The sequence below is a fragment of the Macaca nemestrina genome, chromosome 15 (genome assembly GCF_043159975.1).
Source record: "Macaca nemestrina isolate mMacNem1 chromosome 15, mMacNem.hap1, whole genome shotgun sequence".
Classification (NCBI taxonomy): Eukaryota; Metazoa; Chordata; class Mammalia; order Primates; family Cercopithecidae; genus Macaca; species Macaca nemestrina.
In genome coordinates this window covers 97,771,657-97,792,528 of record NC_092139.1, presented here as the reverse complement: position 1 = coordinate 97,792,528, position 20,872 = coordinate 97,771,657, and the positions used below count along the sequence as shown (strand labels likewise).

At 37.5% G+C, this 20,872-nt stretch overlaps 1 protein-coding gene across 7 annotated transcripts in view; it reads right to left on the bottom strand.

The window, feature by feature from the left end:
• Window positions 1-1,478: 1,478 nt before the first annotated feature.
• LOC105487250 (HORMA domain containing 2) overlaps window positions 1,479-20,872 on the bottom strand; it is an 88,997-nt gene continuing 69,603 nt past the window's right edge. For all 7 annotated transcript variants that reach the window (XM_071080380.1, XM_071080381.1, XM_071080377.1 and 4 more), the window contains one exon: window positions 1,479-1,686. In XM_071080380.1, coding sequence (XP_070936481.1) covers window positions 1,674-1,686 — 13 coding nt within the window. In that variant the 3' untranslated portion in view covers window positions 1,479-1,673. The remainder of the gene's footprint in view (window positions 1,687-20,872) is intronic.

The window sequence follows — 20,872 nt, the reverse complement described above, 5'->3', positions numbered from 1 at the left end:
CCTTATAAATTGATCTCCTATAGCCTTTATCAATTTGTTCTTAGACCTTCTCTCTGGAGAGACATAAACCTAATTCCTCTACCAGACAGCTAATCTCTTTATGTGATTCTCTTAAAAGAAATGATAGTGACTCAGTCTACAATTCTATCAAGGATATAATAAATCCAATACCTTTCCCCTCCTTCTTTTAGTGGTAGAGCAGGTTTTCATGAGTCCACTTAATACACTAAAAGAAGGGGAAATGCTCCTCCTCGTTGGCAGGCCCCAGTGCTACAGTCCAATTTAAGACCCTAGTTTGGTAGGCTGCCCTAGATAGTCAGGAATGGCTGAGAGTCTGGCGTATGGCAAGGGGCAGTGCTGAACAGGCAGGCTCCCTGGGATTTTCCTACAGAGATTTACCTTAGTCTGGGTCAGAGGTCACTGGTTCTCCATTGTGTATGTGTGTGTGTGTGTGTGTGTGTGTTAGAATCTGGAGAGTTTTCCACAGCGCCTGAACCTGAGAGTTTGATTTAGTAGAAATGAGGCAGGCCTAGTAATCCATATTTTAACAAGCACTCCAGTTATTGATGTTCTCACTACACTTTACATTTGGAGAAATACTGATGGTAGCAAATAAACTTTTCCTTTCTGTGTGAAAAAAGATGAGCAAAAAAAAAAAAAAAAAAAGTCTTGTATTTTCATTTTATTTAACCATAAGTCACACACTTAACATTTAACTTATTGGTCCTATCCTTTTAAATTAAATTACTAAACCTCATTTTATAAGTTACTAAATCTCATGTTATATAAATAATAGAAATAACACTTTAAGTCATTTATTGTTCAGTTCATACTAATCATCAATTAAGTCTATCCAAATTCTTCCAGGATAAGGAGGGAACTAATAGCATCATTTGCAGGTTGCAGACTGATAAACTGAAGTGCTTGTTGGGAAATATTCAATATAGGTCTTAAGAAGAGAGCCAGGCTCCCAAATTGCAGCATGTTCCCTGTTTCGTATTGGCTAACAGAACAGGGCCTGGGGCCATAGTTGAGGGAGGGCACATTTTGGTCCCACAATTAGCTGATCAACCTTGTGACTGAGGTTAACACATAAATCACACCTGGATAAGCACCTCCACATGCATCCTATGCAACTCTGTGGGAATTTTTAGTACAGCTAGAAAGGGATTCCAGTATACAGGTTACAACAAGTCAAAACATTTCACAGTAGCCTAAATACCTGAAGAGTTTAATTATGAAAAAAAAAAAAATCCTTCTTTCCTTTGAGAACAACAGCTTTTTTCCAAAATAACTGCTGTGGTTCTTTTACAAATATAACATAAAATGTGCCTCATCTCTAACCCAGCTTTGAAGTAATGCTATCCAGAGGCAGCCCTAATGATGCTCTTTCCTTGTGGCAAAGTGGACTCATGTCCTACCTGGCCAGTAATTTAGCACTTACTAACCGACAAAAAAATTGAGCAAACAATTTAGAAAAAGGTTTTGGTAACAGGAATTTACTTTCCTGCTAAGACAGTTTATGCATGTTTTTATAAAATAAACTTAATTTAAAATAAATGTAGAAAGAGTATTTAGCTTTCATTTTCTGTTAGGGATGAAGACCTTCACTGGTTCACTGACCTTCCTCTTCTTCCTGGAGTACTCAGAACTTTGCTGACTGCACACAAAATTCATTCTTTGAATCTGTGGGAATTACCAGAGAGAGGCACAATTCAGCAGAGATTTTGACATCTGCACAAGGCATATATAAGACAGGTAGACCAAGCATTAATCCCTAAAGCTGCATAACGGATCCAAACCTGCTTTCCTGTGGGCTGGTTTGGCCCTGCACAGAGGCCCTGCTGCCAGTATCAGAGTCTGGTATTCCAAGTTTCAGGAGCTGAGGTCCCTTGGAGGCAGCCAGTTCCTGAGACAGTTTCTTGGCTCTCTCTAGTGAATTCAACACATCCAAGTCTTGAGAGAAGGCTTGTTAAGGTGTGGGGCCAACAAGAAGCAATTAAGGTCTAGGAGAGATCTGGGGCACTGACTGCTTTAGAGGCAAATGTAATTTAAGTCCCAATTTCAGGTAGCAGAGACATACTGCCTTGTCTTTTCTATCGTATGTTCAGAATAATGAATTAAGAAGAAACATAACCTTTCTACTGAGGAGTATGTTAGTGATGAAAGGGAAGTTGGTCAGTGAAACATTATAGATATATATTTTGCCATTGAGTTTGGCTTTGGTAAAGATTTTAGAACTTATTTTTGCTTAACCAGGTGAACAATTAGATATATTATAATTTGCCAAACAATCCCTAATGCGTGGAATTCCAAGAAACACATAGAGGACATTTATATATTTTCCAGCCACTAGATGGGAGGAAAGGTTTTTCCATGTCCTGTGTTTTTCACTTGTGAGAATATATAGTAGAGGTTCCAAAATTACCCCTTTTGTCCTTTGTAGGAGAGGCATGTTATTATTACTGATACGTTATTATAACAAAACAGTGGAAGTGCCAATAAAACATTTAAGTGCCATTTAGGAACAAAGATTGGGTATCAAAATGGCTAACTTAAGCACTAATTCATCCTTTAGTTTTATAAAGCAGTTGAATTTCTGATCTCAGAAACCACAAATTCCTTTTGGCTTATACTAAGACAGTAGCTATGCAAACTCTGAGAAAATATATAGAGCAGCCAGTCAAATAACTCGTTTACTTACATGTAAAAATTTGAAATGGCCTGCTCTAAAGGAAAGGAAATAGCAACATAAAAACTCAAAGCACAAAAACTAAGTTGTTATCTAGGAGATGAATTTGTTATGGTTTGACTGTAGGAAAAAGTATCTGGGAGAAGTTAGCTAGATATGTTGCTTGGCCATGCTTTCCATTCAAACCAAGCTATCCTCACCTCTATCAAATCTGGGTACACATGAAAGAAGAGAAGATGAGTGGACAAATTCTCAACTGACCAGTTGACCTGATGGTTTAATAGTTTTGTTCTCTTTTTCTTCCATTGTTCAAATAAATCAAAGTTTAATTATGAATTGCAGAACTGTAATTTTATTGTAGTGAGTCAAAATATCTTCAATATTTCAAGGTAATATTGAACTCTCAATGGTTTATAGAAAATTAGTGGGCTGAAAAACCAGTATGTTATCAGCCAGGGGACACTTCTTAACATAGACAAATAATATATACAAACTACATAAACCAACAAATTTATCCACACAAAGGAACATTTGAGAAACATTTTTCAGGTGTATTCCAACTGGCTGAGTTTGTGTACTTGACGCCAAAACCAACAAGTCAAGCAAAGGGCCAGTAATCAGGCAGGCTAGAAAGATTATCTGGATGATCTGAACATCAGATGATCATCAAATGACTTCTAATACATTTCATATTATATTTTAAACATACAGCTTATAAGTGTGTCTCTTTTAATTATTAAGTGTTTCTTGATGCAGATTAACAAGAGGCTACTATGATCTGTTTACCAATAGAGCCTCAGGAGTAGAGTATCCACATATGTATCTGAAAAAAGCCCTGAAGATATGCTTTCTGGATATGATGTTGCCCTACTTTCCATCTTTGGTTTAGTAACATATTCTCCATTTGGGAAGCCAAAAAGTAGGCTTTGCCTTAAGCACAAATAGGATAGCCAGCTGATTTAGTAGCAGTGTTTGGGAAGTTCTAGAAGGGATCCCTTCTTCTAAATGACTCTTTTTAATCACTTATTCCTTTATTCACTCCCTTTAAAAATGCTTGTTACTTGAATGTTCTCCCCAGGTTCTGTCTTTGGCTGTCTTTCTCCTTATTCTCCACACCCTCCCTGAGTGATCTCATCCGCTTTTAGGAATCAATTACCAATCATAAGCAAAGACCCCCACATTTTTGTTTACAGCCTAGATCTTCCTTCTGAACTTCAGATCTATGTGTGTATCCAACTGCCAACTAAAAGTCTCTACATGGGTATTCCAAAGAAAACTCAAGTGCAGTCTGTCCAAATTGGAATTCATCATCTGCTTCTCTAAGCCTGTTCCCAATCTTTGTTCTCACTCACCCAAGGTGTCCAAGTTAAAAATCACAGAATCATCCATGAGTACTCCATCATTCTTATGCTAGCATCTAATTAATCACTAATTCCTTTTGATCCTACCTCCTTAATAGCTCTCAAATCCATCCATTGTCCTCTATTCCCATTACTTCTTTAGTGCAGGCAAACATCATCTCTCCCAATCACTGGTCCCTACTCCCACTATGACTGCTTCTCCAGTCCATTCTCCACTCTGGAGCACAAGTTGTCTCATATGCAGATCTGACCACATCGCTCTTCTGCTTCATCAATCATCCATTAATAACTTCCCATGGACCTCAGAATAAAGTCTAGGTGCTTTATGGCCTTGGCCTATTTCTGCAGGTCCATCTTCCCCCACACTTAACCACTTGCAGTTCTAATGGGCCCTGCTTGCCCCACTCTGGACTTTACCTTTAATACCCACACCCATGCTTTGCTCCTCTCTTCCTCATTTGGCCCAGGGGCAGGTCCATAGTTTCTTCTGCCTGCTGGGCTTCCCTGACACCCCCACGGCTGTGTTCTTTTCTTACCCCTTTTGTAGCATTTACTATGCAGTATTATCAGGCCTACTTAGTAGTCTTCCCATCCAGAATGTAAACTCCTTGAGGGTAGTGCCATTTTTTTTTTTTTTTCCTTTTTGAAATGGAGTCTTACTCTGTCACTCAGGCTACAGTATAGTGGTGCAATCTCAGCTCACTGCAACCTGCATCTCCCAGGTTCAAGCAATTTTCATGCCTCAGCCTCCCAAGTAGCTGGGATTACAGCCACCCGCCACCATGCCCAGCTATTTTTGTATTTTTATTAGAGACAGGATTTTACCATATTGGACAGGCTAGTCTCAAACTCCTGACCTCAGGTGATTCGCATGCCTTGGCCTCCCAAAGTGCTGGGATTACAGGCATAAGCCACTGCGCCCAGCCCCAATATTTGCATCATCTTTGTATTCTCAGTTCCTGGCATCTGGTAGAGCTCTTTAATTATTGGCTGAATGAATGAACACATAAATGAAACTGATTTTAAGCCAGGCGATGAGCTGGGCACTAAAAACATGTCTCTAGTAATACAAAGATCAATGAGACATAGATGGTTTCCCAGAATTGAGCCTTGTAAAGGAGAGACATTAAGTACACAATTACAATATAATGCAATACAATGTAATGCCAAAATTGACATTCGGCAATTCATTCAGCAGTTATTTATTGAGTGTCAGCTATGTGCATAGCACTCTTCTAGGTGTTTGGGACATATCAGAGAACAAAAGAGATAAAAATTCCTGCCCATGAATTTTACAATCTGGCCATGTTACTTTCCAATGGCATCCATTGCTTTTAGGACAAAGTCCAAAAATGGCCTTTCATACCCCAGACATAGTTCTTTACATTTTCAGGGGAGGGAAAGTGTCACAGACCCTGATGAAAGCTATGCACTCTCTCCTCAGAAAAATGCTCACACCTCCACGCACTAATCTACTTTGGCAGGCTGTTTGAGGGGCTACTAGACCCCCTGAGTACTTCCCAGTTAGAGTTATGACTCCTCAGGCCCTGGCTTTGCCTAGCCTCATACCTTGCTTCTCATACCTTGCTTCCTCTTGATTCTAAACCTTTGCACATGATGTTCCTTCTGCCTAAAATGTTCTTTACCCTCCACTGCCCTCCCTTTTTGCCAGTTGATTCCTACTCATTCTTCAGATCTCAGATAAAAAAAAATATTTCCTCAGAGAAACTCTCTCCATCCCAAATAAGTTAGGTCGCCCAATCATAGAACTATGTGGAGTTCTAGGAGATTAGGAACATGCATGTGTTGGTTACATTTGTATCACTAACATCTAGCAAGTGCCTTGACATAGTAAAAGCTCAATAAATACTTTCTGATGAATGAATTTTCAAAGAGCACTCTGCTTGCAGGGTAGAAATGTATTGGAGACATCAAGCAGATACAGTCTGTTATAGTGGTACACAGATGGTAACTTGCATGGCAGTGGAGATGGAGAAAAGTTAAAATTGAGAGATATATTTGGGAGGTGGAGTCAGAAGGATGGCCAGTTGGATATCATGGTAAGAGAGAGATAGATGGGTCAATAATAACTTCCCTGTTTCTAGTTTGGTTAACTGCATGGATGGAGGTGCTGTTCTCTCAGGTTGAGAAGAATGGGAGTTTTGAACCTGTTGAGTTTGGAGTGCCTACAAAACCTCCAGGTGGACACGTTGAATTGGTAGCTATATGTAGAAGTCTGAAGTTCAGGAAAGAGGTCTGGGTTGGAGATGTAAATTTGAAAGTCATAAGCATAAGGAGGATAATTAATGCCATGGGTGTGGGAGAGTTTGCTTATTGAAAGATCAGAGTGTGGGAAGGGAAAGAGATCAGGACATAGCCTAAGGAAATCCAACATCTAGAGATTAGTTAGAGGATGAGCCAACAAAGGAGACTGAGAAAGAGAGAGATAAAAGAAGATTAGCAGACTGTAATGTTGAGAAAGCCAGGGGAAGGGGGTTTTAAGGAGAGGGAGTGGAAAAATTAAAAGATGGTAGTCAACAGTGTCAGGTGTTGCTGAGAGGGCAAGGAAGATGAGGACTCAAATATGTCCACTTGATTTCACCACATGGGGTTTACTGAGTGCATTGGATTGGTGAGGGTGGAAATCACTTTGAAGTCATGTGAAGAGCGAATAAAAGATTAAAGAAATTGAGACAAGTACACAAAGTTTTATAGAAGTCAAGAGGGAGTGACCAACTCAGGCTTGGGAATTTAGAGAAGGCTCCTTAGAAGAGAGACCTTGAGCTGAGTATTGAAGGAAGAGCAGCAGTTCACCAGACTGGAAATGGTGGTGGGAGCAGGGGGAGGTTATTCTAGGCAGAAAGTTCAATATATTTAAAGACAATGAAACGTGAAAAGACATGGAAAATATATGAGATGGTGGGAAATGTCCCTTTATTAGATTGACTTTCAGGGTTAGGTATTATGCATTCAACATACTCCTGTTAAAAATGCAAATTCCCCTGAAATTTTTACTCAATATGATATTAGTGTAAGTAAATTTACCAAGTGGTCTCCAAGTGTCAGCCTACCAAAAGCAGAACCTCACAGGCTTTGGAAAAAGGACAGATATGTTGTGACACAGAAAGGGCAGTTCAGGGCACAGTACTTGTTTTGTGTGAGGAGGTAGACCTGCACGGGGAACCAAGGGAGAGGGCAGCCCCAGGCAGCCAGGAAATATAATGAGGTTTTGTGCCTGGGGTGAGTGTAGTGAATTTTGCTCACTTCAAAATTATTTTTCAAGTCAGATCTGGCAAAATGTTTTCTCTTGAGAAAACCAGTCCTCACCAGGATAAATTTGTAGTTAAGTTTATGTCTAGAATCTTTGGATTTGGCAGTTTCCAGATCAAAGACTTCTATGGTTCAGAGGATCTATGTCCCTAAAAGTAAGTTATATCACTGATGTTTTGATTCACTTAACATTTATATTTTTGGCACAATGAAAGGGAGATCAACAGTAATTATAAAATAAATGCCGTTAATATAAATGCAGTTTATGCTAACATTGTGATGAATAAGCAGTAAGAAAGCAAATGCTTTGAGAGAATACTTACCTTCAACACCAGTGGAGCTGTAAGCTTTCTTGATATGTTGGTACAGTAAAGGAAAGAAAGGAGTAAAACATGACAAGAATTATCCAAGTTTGTGGTAACGCCATTGACCAAGGTTACAAATAGAAGAAGTTGATGGAGTGGGAAGTGGGAGCATGATGGGGAAGATAGATGGAGAAATAATTGACTCTGTTTATAAGATTCTGAACTGGATGTGAGATACCCAAATGAAGATGTTCACCAGGCATTGACTATGTGAGCTGGATCTAAGGATGGAGGAAATCACATCAAGAGCACACTGGGAAATGTCTCATGTTTTACTGGGACTTGTGAGGGGTTTGCCCATTCAATTAATTTCTTACCTTCTGTAGTTTGTGACCAGAGTTCTGGACCATGACTATCTCTATTTAGGAGGTAAATGTGTATTCTTCTTAGGCTCATAATCAGATATTTCCATTTATCTCCAAAAGTTATTACGTAAGTTCTCCCTTACCCACTTCTCTAAGGTATCATATGACTTTAAAAGTTTTATAATTAATTCACTTATTTGACAAATGTTTTTTGAGCACCTTCTCTGTGCCAGACATTGTGTTAAACACTAAAGATACAAAGCTGATCAAGACACTTCATGTCCTCAAAGAAGGCCTGGTACAGGGAAACAAACAGGTTACAGAGGAAATGACAGAGTCATGTATAGGGTACAGCAGGGGTTCCAAAAAGATCTTATCAGTTCTTTCTGAGGAGGCCTGGCAAGGCTTCAAAGGGGATATGAAGCTTGAACTAAGTAATGCAAGATGAGCAGACATTCACCAGGCAAACAGCATTAGGAAATGGGGTTGCAAATAACCTATTTTAGACAGAAGGAGTACAGGTACAGGGATATAAAGCAGGATACCTCTGGGGAATTGGGTATAGTTCAATGGGGCTAACAGGAAGGGTGTGGGAGTGGTGGGCTAGGTCAGACAATGTCATTCTTTAAAGTTTGGACTTTGTAATGGGAGTTTGTAATGGAATACCCCGAAGGGTTCCAAGAGTAGGTCTGTTTTAGAAAGATCCCTATGGCAGCAGTGTGAAGGGTGGATTGAAGAGGAGTAAGATGAGAAGCAATGAGGCTACTTCAGAAAAGGAATGATCTGAGCAAGACCAAAAGCCACAGTAAAGTTAGAGGGAGAACATTAAAAGGATAAAGGGCTCAGCAGAGACAGAATGAACGCCTGAACCTGAGCCCTACCATGACTTGATCATTAATTGGAATAAGCACAGGTATAGTAAAGGAAAGAAAGGAGTAAAACATGACAAAAATTACCCAAGTTTCTGGTAATGCCAGTGACCAAGATGGGAAATAGAAGTTGAGGGAGTAGGAGGTAGGAACATGGTAAGAAGGATGGATGAAGAAACAACTGACTCTGTTTTCAAGATTCCGAGTTGGAATGAGATATCCAAATGAAGATGTCCACCAGGCATTGACTATGTGATCTGGAGCTAAGGATGAAGGAAATTGCATCAAGGGCATATATCAAAAGAAGTATTCACTTGGACAAAAGAAAGAATATTACTTCTTCTGAGGTCCAAAGGAATGAGGTAAAGTGGATACCGATATAGGTAAACATTTAAATATGAGAGCAAAATGTTGAATGATTTATGTTTCATGGCCTTAATTATTTCTATGAAGTAGAGTTTAGGTCATCTGCCTAGAAAGGGAGTAAATTGGTGTTGGGTGGCACTTAAAACACTTAAGTGGTAAAAGTATAAAATGGTCATTTGGACAATGGGAAAAGCAGTTGATCATAGATTTGTAAAAATAATGTAGACTTTTACTTAGGATCCAGATAGCTTTAAGACATAATACCTTCAAATTAAACATTTGAATGCTTACAACATACTATATACTAAAAAATTCTATATGTTATGTCATTTATTCCTCACAATAACTGTGTGTGATGGGAGGGGGAGTGTTTATTCTTCTTGTACAGATGTAGAAACTGAAGCTCAGAGAAGTGAAATGACTTATCCAGTTCACACATTTAGTAAGTGCAAGTTTTGAACTCAGGTCTCCTGATTTCAAGTTTAGTGCTCCTTAAAATTTGTTTCTTCAACCCAAAGGGGAAAACAAGGTAAGAAATTACAGAATGGTCTATAAGAATTCTTTGTAGCATCCTTAAGCTTCTATTTGGGGTTGATCTTTCCTTGGGCACAGCCTATTGGGACTTCAAACTAAACAAAACCAAAGTCAAATTTATTGTTTTTCCTTTGTAACCAATTTTTCCTCATGACTCTACAATTTCTGTAAATCATCATTTCCCAGTCATCAAAGGTGGAAAACAGTCACCTTAGATTCATCCCTTGTTTCCTAATGCCTACACAGTGTTCTTGTAATGAGTAAATGGAATAGCACAGATAGAGAACTCGGTATAACCTCTCACATGTGCAAGTCATTCAGTGACTGACAGTTATCATAATTCCTACTGCCACAGGAATCCCCAGCTCCAGGCAAATTGGATACTTGTAGTACACTGAAAAACAGGCCCCAAAAGATGTCCATGTCCTAAATTCTGGAGCCTGTGAATGTGACCTTACATGGCAAAAATATAAAAGGGGGACGTCTCTACAGATGTAATAAAGGATCTTGAAATGGAGAGTTCTTCTTAATTATCCAGGTGGACCCTAAATGTAGTCATATGTATCCTTGTAAGACAGAGGCAGTGGGAGATGTGAACACAGGCAGAAGAGAAGAAAATGTGACAATAGGGTCAGAGACTATTGTGACCAGGAATACCAGCAGCTACTAGAAGCTGGATGAGGCAAAGAATAGAACTTCTCTTAGAGCCCCAGAGGGAGTATGGCTCTACTGACATCTTGATTTCAGGCCACTGATACTGCTTTTGGACTTCTGGCCTCTAGAATTGTAAGAGAATACATTTTTGTTGTTTTAAACCACCAAACTTGTAATTTATTACAGCAACCAAGGGAACTAATCCTCCAAACATACCACATTCTTTTCCCTCTTCTCTATTTCCTCTAGATTTAAGAAAACAGAAATCTTCCATTACTTTCTTTCTTTTAAATTTTGAATAATTCCTTCAAGGCCAATGTCTAACAGTACTTCATCCACAAACCCTCTCTTGCTCTTTTAATCTGACATGAACTTTCTTTCTAATGAATATCCACACTACATTTTTGTAACTGAATGTTTCTGACAACATAAATATTTGTAAACAAATTGCCCTATACCTGGGATTGGATTTTTATTTAGGAATTCATGTGTATTTATTTTATGGCCTTTTGCCTCTCTGCAATGCTTTACACAATGTCTTTCACACAGTAGGTATCAATAATTCTTTGCTACACTACCTCTACTACTTACAAAAGTGTTCAGTTACACAGTTATTCATACATTCAAAAGCCGTACTGTCTAATATGATAGCTATTAGCTACATGTGGCCATTTATATTTAAATTAACCAAAATGAAATAAAACTTAAAATTTACTTCCTCAGTTGCATTAGCTACATTTCTGGTGCTCAATAGCCACATGTGGTGAGTGGCTACCTATTTGACATCACAGATACAGAACATTTTTATTATCACAGGAAGTTCTATTGGACAGAGCTATTCTACATGACAATCTTGAATATTATACAAGTAAATAGAAATTTTATTAGGGATTATGGTGATAATAGGAATATAGATACTAGAAATAATGTTTCCTCAAAACACGAAGGCATATTATTATAAAAATGTTGTTTCCCAAGATTAATTCATCAAATAAAAGTAATCTCAATAAAAATTCCAATAATATGTCTGTTGGAACTTGTTAGGCTGATTCTAATAGTCATGTGAAAGAGAAAATATGTGGGAAAACCTTAAAAAGAAAGAATAATAAAAAAGAAGAAGAATGAGGGGAATAATAATAATAAAGAGAATAAAGAAAAAGAAGAATAATGAAGAATAAAGAAAAAGAATAATAATAAATATAAAGGGAATAAAGAAAAAGAAGAATAATGAGGGGAAACAGTTACCCTTCCAGATATTAAAAGCTACTATAAAATCAAGGTAATTAAAAATTATATCACAAGAGTAGATATATGGATCAGTGAAATAGAAGAGAAAATCTAAACACAAGCCTATGCTTTAGTTTATGAAAAAGGTGGCATTTCAATTAGCAGGGAAAGGGCAGACTATTCAGGTGGTACCAATAAAATGGGAAAAAGTTATCATACTGGGGGAAATATCCCAGCTAACTTAAGGAAACAAATATATAAACCCAAACTACAAATCTAGTAAAACAAAATATAGAAAACATTATGTATAACTTTAGCATTGGGAAGACCCTCTTAAGTAATATATAAAATGTATAAAATGGGGATAGCATTAGGAGATATACCTAATGTAAATGACGAGTTAATGGGTGCAGCACACAAATATGGCACATGTATACATATGTAACAAACCTGCACGTTGTGCACATGTACCCTAGAACTTAAAGTATAATAATAATTTTTAAAAAGTAAAAAAAAAATGTATAAAATGATGAGACCATGGAAAGACATCTCCATTCATAGATTGAAAGACAATATGGTTAAGATGTCAATACTACCCAAAGCAATCTACAGACTCAACACAATCTTTGTCAAAATCCCAATAAAATTTTTTACAGAGATAGAAAAACCCATTCTAAAATTTATGTGGGATCTCAAGGATCTCCAAATGGCCAAAACAATCTTGAATAAGAAAAACAAAGTTGGAGGTTTCACATGTCCTGATTTCAAAGCTTACTACAAACCTACAGTAATCAGAACAGTGTGGTACTGGCATAAAGACAGGCATATAGACCAATGGAGTAGAGTAAAGAGCCCAGAAATAAACCTTCATGTATATGGTCAAATGATTTTCAACAAATGTGCCAAGAACATCAATGAGGAAAGATAGTCTTTTCAACAAATGCTGTTAAGAAAACGGAATATCCATATGCAAAAGAATTAAGTTGGACCTTTATCTTAGATCATACACAAAAGTTAACTCAGAAAGGATCAAAGACCTAAACTTAAGAGCCAAAACTATAAAACCCTTAGAAGAAAATATAAGGAAAATCTTCGTAACATTGGAGTTAACAAGGATTTCTTAGATATGACACAAAAAACAAAGGCAAAAGAAAAAATAGGTAAATTGGACTTCAAAATTTAAACTTTTGTGCATCAAAGAATGCTATTATCAAGGAGGCAACCCATGGAATGAGAGAAAATATTTGCAAATCATATATCTGATAACGGATTAATCTCCAAAATATATAAAGCATTCCTACAACTCAACAACAACAAAACAACACTGATTTTAGTGGGTATGGTGGTTCACACTTGTAATCGCAGCTATTCAGGAGGCTGAGGCAGGAGGATCGCCTGAGCCCAGGAGTTTGAGACCAGCCTGGGCAACATAGTGAGACCCTGTCTCTTAAAATACAAACAAACAAAAAAACAAACAAAATCCTGAGTTTAAGATGGGCAAAAGACTTGAAGAGACATTTCTCTAAATAAGATATGCAATTAGCCAATAAGCACATGAAAAGATGCTCAATATCACTATCATCAGAGATGCAAATTAAAGCCACAAAGATATACCACTTCATACTCATTATAATAGTTATTATTTAAAAAAACCCAGAAAATAACAAGTTGGGGATGATGTGGAGAAATTGGAACACTTGTGCATTGCTGGTAGAAATGTTAAATGGTGCAGCTGCTATGGAAAATAGTAGGGCAATTCTTCAAAAAATTAAAAATAGAATTACCTTATTATCCAGCAATTCCACTGCTGGGTACATACCCAAAAAGACTGAAAGCAGGAACTTGAACAAGTATTTGTACACCCATGTTCATAGCAGCGTTATTCACAATAGCCAAAAGGAAGAAACAACCCACCTGTCCATCAATAGATGAATGGATAAACAAAATATGGTATATACATACAATGGAAGATTTTAAAAGGAAGCTTTAAAAGGAAGGATATTCTGATACATGCTCAAACATGGATGAACCTTGAGGACATTATGCTAAGTGAAATAAGCCAGTCAAAAAAGAGCAAATATTATATAATTCCACTTGTATAAGGTATATAGATTAGTCAAATTCATAGAGACAGAAAATAGAATGATGATTGCCAGGTGCTATGGGGAGAGGGAGATGAGGAGTTATTATTTAATGGGGATAGTTTCAGTTTGGGAAGATGAAAAAACTTCTGGAAATGGATAATGGTGACAGTTGCACAACAATGTGAATACACTTAATGCCACTGAACTGTACCCTTAAAAATTGTTAAAATGGCAATTTATATATTCTGTATATTTTACCACAATAAAAAATCAACACAAAAAGAAAAATAAAAAAAAAGAAAAACAAAAGTCAGCACATGGCCGGGCATGGTGGTTTATGCCTGTAATCCCAGAACTTTGAGAGGCTGAGGCAGGCAGATTAGTTGAGCCCAGTGGTTTGAGAACAGCCTGGGCAACATGGAGAAACCCCATCTCTACAAAAAATTTTAAAAATTATCTGGGTGTGGTGGCACATGCCTGTAATCCCAGCTACTCAGGAGGCTGATGTGGCAGAAGATTGCTTGTACCCAGGAGGCAGAGGTTGAGGTGAGCCAAGATCATGCCACTGCACTGTGGCCTGGGCAAGAGAGTGAGACCTTGTCTCAAAAAAAAAAAAAACAAAAAAAGAAAAGAAAATCAGCACATGATTTATAAAAATGATGAAACCATAAAAAATAAGCATCTTTTCTTAGGTAATACAATCTTTGAACAGGACTATATCCAGATAATCAAAAACTTCAATTATCTTCTGGCCCCCTAGGTATCTATCCTAGAGAAATGCTTCCATATATGCACAAAGAGTCATGTTCAAGGACATTCCTGAAGCAATGTTCCTAAGAAAAAGTAAAAACTTAAATGTTCATCAATATCAAAAACTTGAAATAAACCTAGAACACTTTAATACTAAGGATTACTATGCCACAGTTAAAAAGAATGAGGCTCATTTAAGTATACTGATAGGGAAAAATCTATAAGACGTATATTGAGTGAAAAAAGTAAGTTTAAAAAAAGGACAATATTATTGCATTTGTGATTTTAAGATGTCCACAAATCGCTGGGCGTGGTGGCTCATGCCTGTAATCCCAGCACTTTGGGAGGCAGAGGTGGGCAGATCACCTGAGGTCAGGACCAGCCTGGCCAACATGGTGAAACCCTGTCTCTACAAAAATACGAAAATTAGCCAGTCATGATGGTGGGTGCCTGTAATCCCAGCTACTCTAGAGGCTGAGGCAGGAGAATCGTTTGAACCCAGGTGGCAGAGGTTGCAGCGAGCTGAGATTGCGCCACTGCACTCCAGCCTGGGCGACAGAGCAAGATTCTGTATCAAAAGAAAAAAAAAAAAAAGATGTCCACAAATCAAATGTTTGCATGTATATACCTATATACAGTACTGCCTAATAGAAATAGAATGCAAGACACAACTACACACCAAATAAATAATTTTAAACTGGAACCATATTTTAAAAAATAAGAAGAAGCTGATTAAATTAAAATTTAATATTTAATTTAACCCAATATATTAAAAACTATCATTTTAATATGTGAATATTAAAATGATGGAGATATTTTTATGTTCTTTTTTTGCAGTACATCCTCACACTCCAGCGTATATTTTATACCTACATCTCAATTCAAACTAGCCACATTTCAAGTGCTCAATAGCTGCATGTGGCTAGTGGCTGCCATATTAAACAACATATCGTGTATGTGTGTGTGTATTTTGAGACAGGGTCTCGCTCTGTCATCTAGGCTGGGTTGCAGTGGTGCCATCCATGGCTTACTGTCACCTTGACCTCCCCGTCTCAGATAATCCTCCCACCTCAGCTTCCCGAGTACCTGGGACTACAGGCACACACCACCATGCCCAGCTAATTTTTGTATTTTTGGTAGAGACAGGCTTTCACCGTATTGCCCACGCTGGTCTCAAACTGCTGGACTCAAGTTATTGGCCCACGCCAACCTCCCAAAGTGCTGGGACTACAGATGTGAGCCACCATGCCCACCCTGTGTGTGTATTTTAAATGTAAAGGAAAAGGTATGGAATATCCTCATTGGCAGTTTTTGAACTATCTATGAGAATGTATTCATGTGTAAATTGTATTAAATATAATCAAACTTAAATTAAAAATATGAAGTTTCATATCAATGTGTTTATTGTTTAAATTGTGTTTTCTATTACTTGACATGGTTATAATAATCAACATGTTTATTACTTCAATCTCTTTTATCCCCTTTATTTCAAAGTGATAAAAAATGTTATTGTAAAAATCTTTTTACTTGCAATCTTGCTTTATTTGCAATGGTAAAAAAGAACATTTTATAAAATAATGTTTATTTGGCTTTTAAAAATTATAAAATATTCTAAAATATTATTAAATGCTTTTCAATAGAAAAATGTCAGTTACTTTCTTACTTTCAAATGCCTGAGTAAATAATTATGAATTCTGTGGTAGTTAAAGGTGGATACATTAAATACATGAACACGCTCAAGCGCATACTTGAAGTAATTATAAAAATGAAAAAGTTGTTTCTTGGTTTGTGGCATGAATAGAGGAAATTTACAGGCAATGACATGATGGTGTCATTAGATGTACTAAAGTTTGACATACGTTTGCTGATTCTTCAAAAAAGAGATGAACAGATAATAGATACAGAATTGGAAATGCAATACCCTGCTTCTCACAGACTTGCTATGTAGGTCATTTGCTTGAACATGAGCCTCTATAAGTGCTTTAGCAGGTGTTGAGAGGAACATAGCATAACTGTAAGTACAGAAATGACTATAGAGATAGGTCCCATAAAATATCAGAAAAAGACCACTTTGATATGAAAATTGTCTAAGAGGGAAGATCTCTATTGGTGCAATATCTAAACCTCAGGTCATAATTGCTTACTCTTGCTGGCAGGAAGGAGCGACCAAAGTAGACTACACTTAGGAACTCTGGCATCCCCAGTAAAGTTCCTCCATACAAGGCAGAGGCAGAGTTGCAAGATACAGTCACTAAGAAGTCAGATTTTCCCTTTAAATTGACCCTAAATTCAATTGAAGAGAAATAGAAAACCCCTAAAGAGAAGTAGTTGAGTGTTTAGAGAAACGATAAGTTTTACATGAGGGGCACACACCTAAACTTAAGTTTCATATTTATCCAGGAAATGATGAAACATTTTTAAAATTTCTAACACAAAATGAGAATAATCATACCTCTCCTCTTCCTGATCTAGCTTTGAAAAAATATATTCAAACACTTTGCTGTAATTAACAGAATTTTCTACAGCATCAATTTAGTTCAAGTATAGTTATTTAATTGCTTCCATTTTTGTTAGTTTTATATATCTGTTTCAACGGCTAATACATTTACATAATATGCAATTCAAAAGGTAATATACAGGTATATAGTGAAACTCTCCCTGCTGTCCCAGAACCATTCAAGTCCCCTTCTAAAAGACAACCACTGTTACCAGTTTCTTTTACATCCTTGCAAAAACCATCTGTACTGTTGTCATTTCAAAATCAACTGCATCACTAAAAACTTAAAACTGGTATAAAATTCATGATATCACTCTCTTCAAGTTGTTTTATTAAATCTGGGCTAGGCCCTGCCACAGTAAGAGTAAATGAGGAAATGGAGGGTTGTGACCAAGTAACAGACCTATCTGCAGCGCCACTCTTGGTCTTTTATGGAGGTGAGCTTTCTTCCCATTCCTCCACTTATTCTCCCCATGTAGAGAATACGTATTTTCCTCCTGACTAAAGAAAATGAAAGAAAACCAAAGAATGGAAAGGTAAAAGAAGAGGGCCAGGCAAACAGAAGATTCAAGGCACCATGCTAAGTGCTATGGTGGTGATAAGGGCAGGGCACAATGGCAGCAGAACAGCAGGGGTGGGCAGTAGAGTTCAAGGTAGTAAGGAACACAGATATGTAAACAACAAACTCTAACATCCAACACAGGTAGGATGAAGTCAGGGCTAAATAAAGATACAAGCAGTAGGCTGTAAGAATGTGGATGGAAAAGAATGGAGAGAGGGACTTCATAAATTAGCCCTGGGCTGGCTGAGCATGTCTGACAAGCTTCTTTTCAGAGTGCACACATTTTCCCTGACTCATGAAAACTTAGAACTGGGAGAATGCCAGAGCAGTGTGCTGAAGCTCAGTCAGTAAGGAAGTCTTTTGAACCAACATGGAGAGGAAAAAACTAAAGACCTTGCATATACACAAAAAAGTAGGAAAAATAATAAAAGCCCTCCTGCAGCTCACAACTGGTCTTCAGTAGTGAATCAGAAAAAAAAAAAAAAAAAAAAAAAAAAAGAGCATTTTCAAAAGCTTTACTATTTACTTAAAATCAGGGCTGCCAGGCGTTGCTCAACCCCAGGGGGTGCCATTCACATTTCTGTCTATGTTTTAGGTATCCCTGGAATTATGCAGTGCACAATCAGCACAGTCAGTCATGCATGGCAACCCTGATAGGGCAAACATTCCATTTTCAACTAACACTTTTTAAATTAACCTATCACTAAGTTTTTACTTGAAATACAGGGTATTCCTTTTGGCTAATATTTCCTATGAAAGATAAACCAAACATTTGGAATATACAAATATGTTTTCTTAAAAACTCAAGGTTGTTAAATACAAACTGCAGCAAAGCTATGCTACAGAATATGGCTAGATTATATACCTAAAGTATGACATAATATACATATTTTCCAACCTATAAATATTTTCCATGATGTGGTAGGACTTCTCAGTTTCACATTAAGCACTATTTACTTAGAAATGTAGGGCTATTTCGAATCTAGCTGGGCCAGAGAGCAGAGTGGAACAGTATTATGGCAGGGCATATGGTACGTTTTTATTCTGAGGGCTTTCAAAATTCGATGATTAAAAGTTGAAACTCTCTGCCTTATTTAGAAGAGCTTTTCTAATTTTTCCCCATTGTCTCTCATTTCACTGGCATTATCTAATTCACCGAAGCTACAGATGTCCACCAATTTAAAAAACATGACAGTAGTTCACATAAAAGAATTTTTAAATGAGATGTGAAACTGATTTTTGTGACTAAAGTTTTACCACTACAGGGTCAGACGCGGTGGCTCATGCCTGTAATCCCAGCACTTTTGGATGCCAGATTGGGCAGATTGCTTGAGCTCAGGAGTTTGAGATCAACCTGGGCAACATGGTGAAACCCCATCTCTACCAAAAATACAAATATTAGCCAGGAGTGGTGGCATGCACTGTAGTTCCAGCTCCTTGGAAGCCTGAGGTGGGAGGATCGCAGGAGCCCAGAGAGTCAAAGCCGCAGTGACCTGTGGATGGCATTCTAGCCTGGGTGACAGAGCAAGCCCCTGGAAAGAAAGAAAGAAAGAGAAAGAGAGAAGGGGTGGGAGAGAGAGAGAGAGAGAGAGAGAGAGACAGGCAGGGAGGGAGGGAAGGAGGCAGGGAGGGAGGGAAGGAAGGGAAGAAGGGAGGGAGGGAAGGAAGGGAGGGAAGGAGACAGGGAGGGAGGGCAGGAGGGGAGGGGAGGGAGGAAGGAAGGAAGGAAAAGGAAAAGGAGAGGAAATTAAGAAAGAAAGAAAAAGAAAGAAAGAAAGAGAAAGAAAAAGAAAGAGAGAGAGCGAGCAAGCGAGCGAGCTATACCACTATAGTTCATAATTCCTGGTTTTAATAATCCTGATTAGGAAGGGTCTAACCAAGTGAAATCAAGAAATATTTGTCATCCTTAGATATGGCTGTGTTTTATTCTCTTCTTTATGCTTTGTATAGTTGTTAATTATGTAGGAACCAAACTTTTAAGTTTTTTTTTTTTTTTTAACTTTGTGGATATGAAGCTAACTCTTGGTGATTTTTAGAAGTTACTCACATTTTCCTCTTTTGTGGAAATATTTACACTGGGGATTTCCACTGAGAGAATTGAGGGAGCTCTTTTATTTTTATTTTTATTTTTTTTGGATATAGCAACTGAGGCCATATTTCTATTAATGCCTCATTTTTTTTCCTTTGCCCTACTCTAGGAGAGTGTTTATACACTTAAGAATTAAATCTAACAGGTTCACATGGAATATTACATATGTATTAATATATGTAAAATAAGATCGTGTTTGAAAATGTTTGGTACAATATCTGGTACATGTTAATAATTCAATACAAATTGGTTGTATTTAGCTGAACATTACCCAGTTTTGGTGAAAATGTGATTGCTATAAATGAAATGTGCTCTAAACTGGCATGGTGAATTTTTTTAAAAAATCTAATTTCTTTTAGGTTATGAGAAGTATAAGGGATCTCTGAGTGATAAGTGAAATTACATATTCAATACCAAAGTCTTTCACTTCAAATTTCAGCTACAAACTTCTAGTGTTCCCATAAATGCAACAGTGGAAAATAAATATGCTTGAACATGCTTGACTTACAATGAAGAAGAAAAAGAGGATCATAGAAGCTAGGGACACTGAAAACTGAAATGCATACAAGCCAAGACATCCTCTTAAATCCCACCCAAGAAGCAATGAATAGCTTGAAAAAGTATTCGTCTGACTTTTTTTATGGTATAGTGCATAGACTAAGAACCAGGGGGCTGGGTTCCATCACCAACTTGCAAGTTTCCATCACTGTAAAAAAAAAAAAAAAAGGGAGGGGGATAATATTTGCCATGTACCAAACAGGGATGCTTTGAGGATTAGTGACATAATGTCTGTAAAGAGGCTGGAGTTCCTTGGAAAAAAGACACTACATAAATATAAAGTAGTATTAATATTTAGGCTTAGTCCACAATGTGAGACCTGGTTTCTTTGGCTCATGAGGTCATCAGCAGTTTTGTAAAATGTGCTCAAACACCCACAGAGGAGCTTTGTTAGCCTCCCTGTAAGTGGACTGTAAAGCTAATCTGACCCACCTGGTTGGAGAAGTCACAGAGGCTGTTTTCCCTTTCGTGGTCCCCAAGAGGATACAGATGGAGAGTGCTGACTCCTAAAGGAGTGAGATGTGGCCAAGAGAGCACTTCAACAGCATCTAGGGCTTCCAAGGAATGTAGTGGGAGTTTGGGTATATTTTGGCTTAGAATTAAACAAAAGTCCAATAATAACATATCTTAATTTAGAAAAAAAGCTATATTTGCCTCTCAGACAATTTAGAGTAACAGTAGGAATGAAA